The sequence below is a fragment of the Chiroxiphia lanceolata genome, chromosome 17 (assembly GCF_009829145.1).
Source record: "Chiroxiphia lanceolata isolate bChiLan1 chromosome 17, bChiLan1.pri, whole genome shotgun sequence".
NCBI classification, from domain to species: Eukaryota; Metazoa; Chordata; class Aves; order Passeriformes; family Pipridae; genus Chiroxiphia; species Chiroxiphia lanceolata.
The window spans coordinates 830,988-844,526 of NC_045653.1; the positions used below are offsets into that span (position 1 = coordinate 830,988).

Below are 13,539 nucleotides of genomic sequence, written 5' to 3' on the forward strand. Positions count from 1 at the left end.
CACACCTTCAGCTAGTATTTCATCTAAACATCAAGTATCTCCCCAAAGAGGTTTCACTTTAAGTGCATAAAGATCAAACTCATTTTTTCCTAATTTTTAAGAGTGATTCTTGATTGCTTCCTACAGCCAATTAGCCTTTTTGAAAGACTAAATGAGATAGATAAAACCCAGCCACTTGTGTGTCAATAAGGGACACTGGGAATTCACCAATCTCAGGCAGTCTTCTATTGCACTTTATCTAGCGAAGTGGTTTTTTTGAAATAGGTAAAACTGTAGGCAGGCCAAACAGTAAGACACAGGGGGTTTCAGTGAAACAACAAAGGAACAACATCATCTGAAATGGTTCGCCATGAACTGCTTCTGTACAGAGTCACTGTCCTGCAAAACTACTCTTAGGAAAACTCAGCTCCAAATCATTCTCTGGCAATGTTTTATTTTGGAGCAATGTAGTAAAATTAGGAGTGAGCTATTATGCTTTGCTGGCTACTAAGAGATTTTAACAGGTTCCGCCATCCCGCTGGCAGCCCAACATCAAGCAGAGCCAAAAGATTTGCCAGTAATTGAACCAAATGGAAGATGAACATGAACCTTGCACAGTCGGAGCTGCTAGAAGAGTGTCATTGATCTGAAGAAGAAATAACAACAAAACCTCCCAGGTTTCTCTTGCCATAATTGTCGATTCATGAGCCAGTTTCTGGACAGCTTTCAAAACCTGCAAGCACAGTCTGATCTGACTGGATCCTGGGTCTGGCCTGCAAGAGAAAAAAAACAGTGCTTGAGGAACAGAACTTCAAAGGGATGGATACAATAATGTCAATTTTCAGGAGTTACAAGAGGAAACATAACTGAAAGGGAGCCGGGAACATGCTTCTGTGCACCCTAACTGTGTCTAGGCATTCTGATTCTGCCTCAATGAGCATAAGATGTACCATCAGACACAGAGTGAACACTCACTAGAGCAAGCACAACCCATCATCTCAAAGGAATTTAGCCTGGGCCAAACAGTGAGAATGCAGTTGAGACATCATGAATTGTTACATACATAATCCAGAAGTGGCAAAACTAGGAGAAATATTGTTAGCAAACTAATTTAAATTCTTCCTAGTTCTCCTCTTGCTTCCAAGTCAACTCTTATTCCTTCTTCCCTGAGTCTGATTTTCCTTTTAATGACCGCTTTCTACATCTTTTTCTGTAAATGCAAGCAACTGGGGGCAAGTAAGGAAGAAAGGAAATTATTTCATATTATCGAAGTTTTCCCTGTAGTAATGATCAGATCCACAGTGGCACTGTTGAGTCACTAAACATGAAGTGTTGCAGAAGCAGCACAAAGCAGCATCACCACTTCCCACTTGTTAGTCTGGACAAGGCAGAACATGCACAAAACAGTAACATGACACGTTCTGGACAGTATCTGAGGACACTGGTAAGCAGAGCTGAGGAAGTCTAAAAGTTTAAAGGGTGAAAGAGCCTACAAATTAGAGTGTGCAATATATGTAAGGCATATTTCAACCTGTGTACCATTTCCTCATCCCTCCTACCACTTACTGAAGGGATGATCAAAAAAATCATAGAAGTATTACCTTCCACTGGACCACGAAGGAGTATTATGGGATTCCTACCAAACACTTTCAGTGTGATATAACCCACAAGTCATGTTGCATGGCAAGAACCCCAAGAACGCGCTGATCCACTAAATACTATTGGCTCTTATCTTTATAGCATAAATGCTGTGTTACAGTACTGGAAACAGGATTGCAAAGAGACAAGACAATGTCTAATGCAAAATTGCAGACCACCAGCCACAGTTCAGGACCTCAGTGCTGGATGGCAGTGCTAGATCATAACACAGAATCTCTGTAGAATAACAAACCTGGGGACAAGTCCTGCCTTGCTTATAGCACTATTTTTTGTCTGAGCAACAACAGAGCAGATACTTCAAACCAAAAGATATCCTTCATCTACATAGGCTTGAAGCTTCCAAGCCTGTTTCAAGACTTGTTTCCCTAATAATTTAGAGAATCTGTAAAAAATATATAGGAGCTCCATATGCTTCTGAGGATACTTCTGAGCTAATCTCATAAAGGCAACTCAAAGGTCCCTGTCCATCTATAAGTTCCTCCTGTTCACAAAGTCAACCCAATGGTAAGTTTTGGTTGCAACATTTCTAGATATCTGGATTTCTATAGAACTTTGCTTTGGGCCGCACTCCCTTGCAATAAGCACTGTTCTCATGAGTTCCTGTGAGAAGCATACGAAGTTACTACAAAAAAGTACTTGGACAGTCACCTGTTCCATGGTCTCTCAAGCAATTCCAGACATTTTTGTTGCACAGAGGACCCTGGTAACTGCACCCCATTCTCCTGGGGAGGCAAGACACGAGAGAGAGTTCTCATATTTCCTTTTTGTGCTTTCAACAGTGTTTGTGGCACTGAAACTCTACCTGACAGCAGCAACAAGCACTATTGCTTAAGTAATCTTCAAGACTTCCTGAATACTCTAGGGTTTCCAGAGATGAAAAGCTTGGAGGTCACATGGGGACTGCTCAAATATGTCAACAAAGTGTTTCTTCGGGGTGGACCAAGAATCAGTGCTGGAAGGAAGGACAGAAGCACACTCCCTCCAGTCACTCCAGCAGAGAGAAGAAAGGCAACTCAATTCACCCAGCTTTCAGAGTTTCATTTTTCAGCATCATACTGTTTCAAGGACCATGCATGTAAACATTTGATTCAGTTGAGCACTCAGACTAGCATGGTCTATGCACACCTACTCTGTACCAGTGTACACAAGGTCCTGAGATGCCATTTACACATTGAAGTGCCCACTTCAGGCTGCTGCATTTCACACCTCAGCTGTGCATCCTCCTCAGGGTCTGAAACCTCCCCACAACTCTGGGCCACCACTTTTAAGGCAGCCAAACCAACAGCTACATCAACAGCTAGTTTCCAGGGAACTAGGATGAAGAAGGAAGCTATTTTAATCACAACCCTCCATAGAACAGAGGTTTATAATAAAGGCTTAGTATTTTCAACAGAATAGGAGATTTTTCCAGGAGACAGTTCAACACAGGTTGCTAGTAGAGCTCCTGGGTAAATATTCTACAGGAGCGCATCAGCAACCTGCATCAGTTGGGTAAGCCCAGAAATTACTCTCCTCTGCCCCATCACAGGCATGTTAGACTGAGCCTTTGCTTTTATTCAAGCCAGGTGTGCACAACTCAGTTCTGCATTTCATTTCCAGAATAGAAATTCCTCCTGTTGCTGGAGTGAATTCTGAACACAGTTCCCTAGAGGGCAAAACTTGGAGTTCTTTTTTCTGAAAACAGAGCAGGGACTTGAACACCAAGTGTTGACAGCAGCAGCCATGAAAAATCAGTGTTTCAGATAAATCTCAGAGACTCTTGAAAGAAAAACCACAGAGTAGTTATACTGGAGGGGTGGGCAATGTTTAAAATAATGATTTTTCAGCCCTCCCTGTCTCTAAATGTTAATTACTGCATTCAACAGTCATCACGTGTAGTCTACCACCCCGCATCAAGCTCTAACCATGAATTTGGGAGAGAAGGGTGAAATGGCAGCTTGTGCCAAGAGCATGCAAGAAGCTGGACTATTGAGCTGCCTGCTACCAGGGTCCCTGGTTGAGAGCAGGCAAGGGATGACACAAACAACTATTTAATGGACTAGCGAAGAACTTCTCTACTGTGCCAAGGGAATAAAGGATCCCAGACAGCAGACTGTATTCTGCAAGTATTAAAGTTGAGACAACCTCCTGCAGCAGTCTAACCCACAAGTTTGCTTTCTGCAGACTTGTGCCATTGCCCTGACCATCCTTTAACGGGAATTAAAATGCATTTTCACTACAAGTTAAAAGCAACAACCACTAAGGGTAGGTGGCAGATTTTTGAAGCAATCAGTAAATAGCAATGAACTCCTTGTCTGAATTTGCGTAAGTTATTATTCAAAGTCCTTTATTAATAAAGCCTGCAGGTAAAGTGGAATGACCCAAGTGCAGCAGAGCACTTTGAAGTCCACTTGCAGTGATATATTATTAATACTGACAAAAGCAGATGATCTGATACTTATGGACATATACTAAACATCAATCTGAAGTCAAGTGAATCTCCTCTTACATATCTGATACACGTGTTCAACAGTAGCAGGTAAACTTGCCATAAATTATAATCAAGGTATGATGTTTGAACACTCGGATCCAAGACGTGGAAACATGTCTATTTAACATCAACATCCAAGGATGCCAGGCAGCAAGCACACCTCCATGGGATTCTTTCAAAACTACCAGTGAAGCACAGCCAGCATAACCATGCCCATTTAAGAGGCAGCAAGATGCAGTCACAAAGCAGTCATTTACTGCAAGATCCTCCAGCACATCAGAAAGGGGGTCAAATCTTGCATCACCAAAGGCTGGGACTACCATGAGGTGCGCTTGGTTATCTCAGTTTTACACAATAAAAAGCACACGGTTGCACAGTGATGCTCTTCAGCCTCTCCCCCACCCTCCAGTCATCCAACAGAGACAGATCTTCTTAGGACAGTAAACCTTAAAGTCTATGAATGATCTGTGATTCTGACTACCTAAACCTAGCAGCAACAATTCAATTTGCTACTGAAAATTACAAAACAGGTGTGGAGAAACATGTTCCTCCTAATCTTGCAGCAAAACCAGTCTTATTTTAGTCATGAACATCTGTGCCTCACGAGGTCTCTGACAGGTTACCTCCTGACTACAGCTTGGACTCCCTCAGCCTCCTGAGCACCCCAGCCCTAACACTCACCTCGGTACAAAGAGATTTTGGAGATGTTTGAGAATGCTTTGAACATAAAGGTTTGGTTCCTTAATAACTGGTAAAGGAATGGAGTCCTTAGGTAACACAAGAGCCATAATCCAATCTGTATATACGTCCACACAGTATTTCACAGTATCGCCATCCAGAGGGAGAGTCAGTCCATAACAAACCACCTCCATAGTCCATTTTACCTACCAAACACAAAGCAAAATTTATTAAAAAGAAATATTAGCAAGTAAATAATGGTCAGAGCACATTGGTTCTAACTCAACAAAATATCAGTAGTTATGTGGTATGGGCAATTCTATTTAACATATCCTGCAAGAAAACACTAAACCACTAACTCGTATATCATGATATTATGAAGAATATGAATAAACTACAAATAACTCTGAAATCCTGAATATCTTAAGTCTAACCTGTAGAGAGAGTTCTTCAGAACACACAAGAGCTGATGATGAACTAGCTGTTAATAGAAGCCTTATGTAGATTAGTAACCTAAAAATGTAACACACTTCATAAAACTTGGACTATTAAAAAGAGAAAAATAAAAGAGGCTATAGAAAACCATTAAGTTGCCACTCTGAAAGCTATGATCTCCAAGAAATGCACTTACTTCTTTGTCTGTTTTTAGTAAACTCTCACTTCCAACAGATGATGTAATTAAAGCTTGTCCAAGAGGACGCACCACTGCATTTGCCACTTCTCTCCCCACGTTCTCAGGATAGCTGTGAAGTACACTGGTATTCCCCTGATCATTTTGAATGACAAGATGCAAGGATCTCCACTCTGAGTACATAGTGCCTCTATGCTACAATCCAAACAACACCTGGGGGGCAAGGAAGGAAAAAAGACAATTAGTAGAAATGTCTGTGACATGAGTTACCAAACTGAGGCTGTGTGTCACAATCCAGACCCTTGTAAATTCAAGATGCACATGTCCACGTCATACATTTGAAGACCTGGAAGAGATTCCAACAGCTGTTCTTCAACCTTAATATGTTTTAATATAGCCAAGAGCTTTATTAGAGATTACAGAAAGTTTCAGTTTGGGACTATCAGCCCATTTGAGACACTTAAACTTGAAAAGCGACTTCACCTCACACTTCTGCTTCCCTCATCTTTGTAGGAAAGATGCTCTCACTTACATGTCATCTTCAGTTAAGCAGAAAATAATTCTACAAGTATATTGCTCATAGAAGCAATGGTTGCAATTCATCCCCTTTTCCCTTTTTTACCTCAATAGTAGTTAAAAATAGATACCAGGGAACTTTCAGGAAAACCTGAGTCATCTCAGAAGACAAAAATTCAGCCTCTTATGTTCATAAGGTATTTCTCCTACAACATGCACTACTCAAACCTGGTAGCCGAAAAATGTGATTGAGTGATAGTGAAGAGTGCCCTTTATCTGCAGTGAGTTCAGGACTGACTGAGTCCTAGCGCATCACTAACTTAAACCCAGCATCACTTTACAGTTTCATCATATACATGTTCCAAACCTAAGGCATTGGGATATGCTCTAATGCATTTCAAATCCTTGTAAAGACAACACACACAGTCACTCCCTAAAAATCTACATTTGTCCCACAGAGTCCAGACAGAAAAGCCACTAGGAAATTTCTCAGGGAGCACGCTCAGAACCAGAGAGGAGACACAGTTCTCCAATCAGCAACAATCCCAGTACAACTGCAGTTGTACCTTTCCCCTCATTGCAGTCTAGGATCAGGAAGCCAAGTGACCATGAACTAACCAGGTTTTTGCAGTGGTGGAGGTTTAGGGTGGTTTTTTCGGCATTGCTGTGAAACCACAACCAAGAGAGGCGATTAGAAGCAGCAAAAGTTAAGCTGTGCTTCCACAGTCCCTCTCAGGGAGCAGTACCCTTGTGTCCCCAGCAGCACCCACAGCACCCACTGCTGTGCAGGGACAGGGTTGGAGCCTGGGCAGAGCCCACAGCCCCGGGGCAGGGCAGCAGCCAGGCACGGGAATGCCCTCCAGCCTCAGCTCAGGGAGATCTGCCACACGCAGCCAGGTTTGATCCACACATCAAAACATCCAGAGAGCTAAGCCAGCACCCAGTTTTGTCTGCAGAGACAGCTTTTAGGTGAATCGAGATCTGATGTAACTCAGATGAGACAAACATCTGTGCCAATACAATGGAGCAGTGAGGACCCAGGGCCAGAGGGGTGGTAGGAGCACCCTCTGACAGCAGCAGGCTTTGTACCTGCTCACAACATCACACTGCTGCTCGAGCAGGTGGCACCGCGGCAGCCCGAGCCACCATAACTGCAACTGCATCATCTCCTTTCCTCCTCTCCCACCAGCACCAGCAGTCTTTTTTATCCCTTATCTGAGCCAGCTGACCACAGGGTTGGCACAGGAGAAAAGCTAGGAGTGTCCAACAGCCACAGCTTAGATCAGCTCAAGCTGTCACGAATGGCACTCCAAGGTCTGTTTGCCAACTACACTTACCTGGCACAATTTGGAAGCCAGTTAGTTATACAGGGAATGTTTTGAACACCTCTTAGGCACTCCTTGGCCCAAAACCAAACAAGAAGCCACTCCTAGAAATACACCTTCCTAGGGACAAGCCACCATTTAAACAGGTCTGCATATTTAGCTGACTCCCCAAGTGTTTATTTACACTCAAAACCCATGTAAAAATCCTGACGATTCCCTTCAAGAGAGGAGGGAAAGTGAGGCAGCAAGATCTTGGTCTTCCAAACTACATCCTTTCTGGTTTGAGGTAGCAATCACACGTGCTCAACTGAAAGTGAATTAACCAGAGCAGCAGCAGCCTGCAGGAAGCACATCCCCTGCATCTTTTGCAAACAAAACCCCCAAAACAAACAAAACCCCCCAAACAAACAAAACCCCCCAAAACAAACAAAACCCCCCAAAACAAACAAAACCCCCCAAAACAAACAAAACCCCCCAAAACAAACAAAACCCCCCAAACAAACAAAACCCCCCAAACAAACAAAAACCCTGAAATCCTACAATCATCAGTGATGGCTTCAGTCTCTGCTTAGCTTCATTATCTAAGTTTCCATACTTCTCCTTTCATATCCTATAGCCACAGAGTCTCTTTATCTTACCCCTTCTGTCCCACCTGAACGCCTTAGTCTCCAGTTTGTCTGGAGTCGAAGCAGAAGGGACAGAAATGAGATATCATCCACTTTCCAGGATCTCCCCTTCTCCTCTCAGTCCCACAGCCCTGTGCCTCTACCCCCAGAGCAGAGTGTCCCTTCTCCCTGCCCCCCAGCTTTGCTGCTCCCTACGAGGGAAGAGGGGAAGCACTCTCCATCCCTCTCCTGTGACACAAGTTCATTAGAAGCAGGTAACACCATTTGAGGAGGCTGATTTAAATAAGTGATTGGAACTGATAAAGCAGCACGTCCTTTCCATAGCCACTCTCCGGCTGCAGAGCTGAAGTGAACTGCTCATGGCAGGAGCTTATCAGATGTGATAAGCACAGCACAGGCCTGTGGCTGCTCTCCCTCTGCCCAGAGCAGGGTGCCCAGATGTGTGGAAACGCAGCACAGCCCAAGCAAACTGCACGCAATGCCTATGTAGAAGCTTTCTCATCTAGAACACAAAACTCAGAAAGGACAAGGATTCCCAAATCCTACTGCATTTTGGAAAACTCTCATTGCACTAGGACACAACCAGCCACCTTCATGCAGCTCCCTGCCATGATAAAGCAAAGATACAAAGCCTTTCTGGGTGACCCTTCCACACTTCCAAGGAGCAGCACTTGTAACAGATACAGGATATCTGTACAGAATATCTGTACAATATGTCATGTTTAAGAGGTTTAGCAGCAGGACAGGGTAGCCAAAACCTCTGGTACCACACAGGCACAGCCTGCTGCCTGACCATCATACACAAATTCAATGATTGAATCTGTATCTTATTAATATTTGAGGCTTCCTTTGGTCTTGCCATAAAAAAAAAAAAATCTTCTGTTAGTCTTATCCATACACAAGGAATACTGAAACAAGTAATTGTTTCAGATGCAAAATCCTTATGAGGGGGACTTCTCAGGATATCAATCTATTTGCCCCTTAGGTTTAGCAGTTAGAAGTTTTTATTTGTGAGGATTAGAAGTTTCATTTAAGACTCCACTTCAACTGCCACTTGAATTGGAAATTGCTGCCATCGATTAGGATTGGTGTACAGCTAAACTCATCTAGTGTGCAGCTTCTTATAACCGGACATGAGTTAAAAAAGGCTGGAAAGACTCCCCACACGATGGTATCCAAGCCAGTGTTCTGACAGATTCCACACACTGACAGCTCTGTAGTTTGCATTAGACCAAAGGCACCTAATGCTGTGCAGCAGCAGGACCCTCTCCCTTCAGAGAGCCTGCATTTATCACTCATTACTGAAACAGCAACAGCAAATTGAAGACAAAAAAAAGCAACTGTCATACCACATCAATAGCATACCTTGATTTTGACTCCTGTACTTCAGCTTCCATAAAGGACTCTCACTGGCCCAACTAATATCTCCCAAGTTTTATGCAGCTGAATAATCATATTTCACATACACACATCTTATTAGAGTTCAAATCATTAAGGATTCTCAGAAGGCTAATTAAGAGGAGGGGTGAAAGAAGAGTAAATAAACCCCTGAAGTTTACCAAGCAGTTTTACACACTCTTGTATACTATATGTTCAATGTATGTTCCTGAAGGCGGCACTAAATAAAACATCTCCAGATTCCCACAGACAGACCTGGAAAAAAATTGTCAGTATTAACATTGGCAAAACAAAGCAGACATGTGAAGTTAAAATATTTATCACCTACTATGAAACCGAGCACAATTCCAACATTCCTCAGTGTGGTCAATAATCTGGTTTCAATGTATTTCCTCCAGATCTGTTTCAGCTTAAGAGTTTCAGTAGCTATCACCATATAAACCACTGAAATTGGATGTTTCAGCATTTAAGACCAAAGATCCTCAGTTCTCAAGCTGGTGAGCGTGAAAGAACTTATAGTAATGAGTCCATAAAAAAAAAAAAGTTCTATTTCCAGTTCCCAAAAACTTAATATGAACATCTGCAGCCAAAATATTTAACCTCCTGGATGACTGAAGTTAGACAGTGAGAATTACCTAAGTAAACACAGCCACATTCTGCAGTTACTTTGAAGGAAGGGGCAGTAGGTCAGAGCCTAAGTTCGGGTAGGGTGTTTGGAGTGTGTGCAGGGGAGAGGTCAGGGACTCAATCCCTGTGTATGGAGCAGCTCCTCAGAAATCGTGTGCTGAGGGAGGGCAGTGCTGGGGGCAAACGGGAACATTTAGTCCTTCACACTCAGCAGCTTCACAAGTACAATAAGTGCTTGCCCACAATGCAAAAGAATTTCAAGCACAAGGACGAGCTGTCCCAAAAGTGGATCCATACTGGGTTTTAGTAGAACCAAAAAATCAAAGCAGAGGCAGTGGTCAGTAGTACAGTAGATGTAAAGACCATCAGCAGAGATACTCAAGGAAGGCTGAAGGCCTAATTGAACCTAAACCAGAGAAGCATCCACATAAAGGGTCTACATCAAAGTTCTGCAATATTAGATACACTCTGTAAGCATTTCCCAGAAAACAAGAAATCCCTGTGATTAACACGACCTCTCCTATCCAACGGTACCAACATCTGCTCTCTAGAGTAAACAATTTTTGCCAAAAAGCCATCCTACCACAACCTGCCTTCCCCAAAGCACACACCAGGGAGCTTTATGAGCAATTTTCCTCAGGCCTGTGACATCCTGAGAACAGACAGCTGCCATGTGCCCACTTGTCCCAGCACTCTGCAAGTTCATGTTGGAGAAAGTGACCTCGACGTAGCTCAGCCTAACTCAGCACCTCCGGTATTAAGTCCACCAGGACAGACGAAGCACAGCTCTTTGTCAGAGCCATCCAATAGGTCAGTTCTGCCCAAGGCACACACTGTGTGTAAAGGATAACAGGCAGGGAGCAGGTAAAAAATAAAAATGGCAAGAGCCAAACAGAAGACCTATCTGAGAGAAAGACTAGCAGAAAGTTGGCATTTTAAGTGAGTATTTTGTTAAAAAATAAATGAATATGCATGTCAGGATTACTATTAAATGAAAAAAAGGTCAGGAAGGAAGAGATCAGGCATAGAAAAAACAAGAACTCCTGTGATCCTTTCTCAGGCCATTCAGCCACAGAGCTACTGAGTGTAAGAGAAGAGAATCCCAACTACCCTTGCTCAGGGAAGATGAATTTGTCAGATTTTATTCCCTTACTGTAGCAGAAATTAATACATGACTGTGCCACAGGGAAGGTTGGGTCTCAAACACAAGGTGCCATTTAAGCCACAGGGCTGTCCCCATCACCCCCTCCCTGTTCCCGGGAACACTGCTGGGAAAGGTAGGGAGCAGGGGGAGGCCACTGCCCAGAAGCCGCCCACTGTAATAGCTGAAGATTAGCAGAATAGGAAAGCAAAAACGTCAGTCAGTTTTGTATGTTTTGGCTGTTACTCTGTTTTCAAACTTTGTTACTCAGTCTACTACTGTGCTTCTCACCATCACTTGTTTTTAACAGTAGGGTCGAGAAAATTATCTTCCAGGCAGGTCATCTGAGAATTTAATAAGTTCTCACACCCCTCATTTCTGCCAAAAACCACGTAACAAACTCAACCACGAACAATGCATTTGCCTGACTCAGATTGAGAATAATTTTTACTCAACAGTTTATTTTACAATTTCACTTCTTTCTCAGTCCAGTTTCTTGTGGCACTCTACAAACTGCCCAAGAAGGACTATCCCGCAGCCACAGCACCCTTGGCCTGGGGAGAAGCCTTGATGCATCTACTGCTCGCCAAATAAATAGCAATAAATGCCCGCAGGCCCCGGAGATCGAGCGAGGCGGGGGGAGCAGAACCCCGGCAGAGCCCTGGAGGCCCGGCCCGGGCCGGGCACGCTCGGCACCCCCGGGCCGCGGTCGGAGTCTGCGGGGGAGCAACGACACAAACTTTTCGCTGCCGCAGGCCCGGTCCCGCTCGCAGGGCCCGCACGGGAGGAAGGTGCGGTGACACCTCCCGCCGCTCCCGGGGCAGGGGCACGGCCGAGGGGGGCCCTGGGCCGCGGGAGTCCCCGGGGGTCGCTTCCACCCGCCCCGCGGCCCCGGCTCGGCGCGGGGGGAGCCCCGGGGAAGGCGCGGCCCCGCCCGGCCCGCGCGGGCCCCGCGGCGGCAGCGCAGAGGTCAGCGCAGCGGAGGCTCCGGGCGGCGCCCGCGCCACAGGCCCCGCGCTCGGCGGCGCCGCGGCGGGGGGGCCCGGGCGCCTTACCTGCGCCGAGGGCCCGGCAGGCATGTCGGGCCGGGCCGCTCCCTCAGGCCGCCGGGGCCGCGGCCGCTCGGCTCCGGCAGCGGGACCAGGAGCGCCGCTCGCTACGCTCGGCCCGCGCCCGCTTCCGGCAGCGCCACAAAGCGCACGGCGGGGCCGCGCCTTGCGCATGCGCGGCCGTGCTGCAGCGCAACTCCCCGCCCCGGCGCGCAGGCCCCGCGCCGGCGGCACCGAATAAGTCGCGGGGTCAGGATGTGCGCATGCGCCGAGAGGCCGCAGCCGCGCCTGGCGCCGCCGCTCTGCGCTCCCTCTTAAAGGGGCCGCGGCCGCCCCGCCTGTGGCTCCCCCGACCCGGACACGGCCGCCCCAGGAGCCTCGGGCCGAGGAGCCGCTGCCGCCCCAGGAGTCTCGGGCCGAGGAGCCGCTGCCGCCCCAGAGGCAGAGCTGGGCCCGTCCAGCTCGAGCCACGCAAGGCAGGCGCTGACCCGAGGGGTGCAGGCCTTGCTCCCTGATGGCATTAGGGTATACCCTGTATCTGTCCCCCTCCAGCCCCGTACTCCACGGACCACACGTGCCAGGCCATTGAATCCACATAGCGCAGTAAATCTGGCTGTCTCTTTCACCCTCCCAGCCAGGGTCAGGGACTCTCTGCTCCTGGTCACTGTTGGATTCCAGTGGTTTCAGACTAGAAGTCCCCTCACCAAAGTCTTGAGGAGAGGTGGTCTCAGCCCTTATTCTGCATCTGTAACCATGATGTCACCAATGTGCTGCAGACGTTCAGGGCATCACCCTGTTCCAGTGCACCTTAGTCAGTCCATGGCAAATGGGAAGGTGGTGCTTTCCCCTGCTGGGACAGTAGATTCCAGGTGTATTGGACACCCCTCCACATAACAGCGAACAGTGGCTTGCACGCTGCTGCCACAGGGACTGAGAAAAACACATGGGCAATGTCAGTTGTGGCACCACTGGGCTGCTTGGACTCCAGTTTATACTGGAGCTCCAGCACATCTGGTACAGTGACACTTGTTCAGGTCGTGATGGCCCACTGTGAGCTCCCCCCTCTGTCAGACTTTCATGGTGCCCATACGGGGCAGTTAAATTGTGAGCGGGTCCTGCTGATCATGGCCACGAATCAGCTCATGGATGGGAACTGGGAAGTGTCACTCAGCGGGATGTTGCCCCCAGTGCACCACTGGAGGAGCCATCGGCACCTGCTGTTCTTCAAACTTTGCAGCAACCCCGCAAGAGAGGTGTCCTCCAAGAGGCTGGGCAAGGGAGACGGCTGCTTAATTTTCTCTGTGCCCACAGCAGCTACAGCAAAGGCCCAGCAGTGCCCTTTTGGGTCCTTGAATTACCCTCCCCTGAAGCAGTCTATGCCAAGGATACATGGGCCTCTGGGCTGGTCGCCAAAGGCAGCTTTTGCCACTTGTCCCTTGT

General features: G+C 46.6%; 1 protein-coding gene across 4 annotated transcripts in view; it reads right to left on the minus strand.

Moving 5' to 3' along the window:
* Window positions 1–12,193, minus strand: part of RALGAPB (Ral GTPase activating protein non-catalytic subunit beta) — a 63,448-nt gene extending 51,255 nt beyond the window's left edge. For all 4 annotated transcript variants that reach the window (XM_032704858.1, XM_032704857.1, XM_032704856.1 and 1 more), the window contains exons 1-4: window positions 12,106–12,193; window positions 5,418–5,630; window positions 4,790–4,992; window positions 589–752 (exon numbers count right to left, since the gene is read on the minus strand). In XM_032704858.1, the coding sequence (XP_032560749.1) occupies window positions 589–752; window positions 4,790–4,992; window positions 5,418–5,600 (550 nt within the window). In that variant the 5' untranslated portion in view covers window positions 5,601–5,630; window positions 12,106–12,193. The remainder of the gene's footprint in view (window positions 1–588; window positions 753–4,789; window positions 4,993–5,417; window positions 5,631–12,105) is intronic.
* Window positions 12,194–13,539: the final 1,346 nt, after the last annotated feature.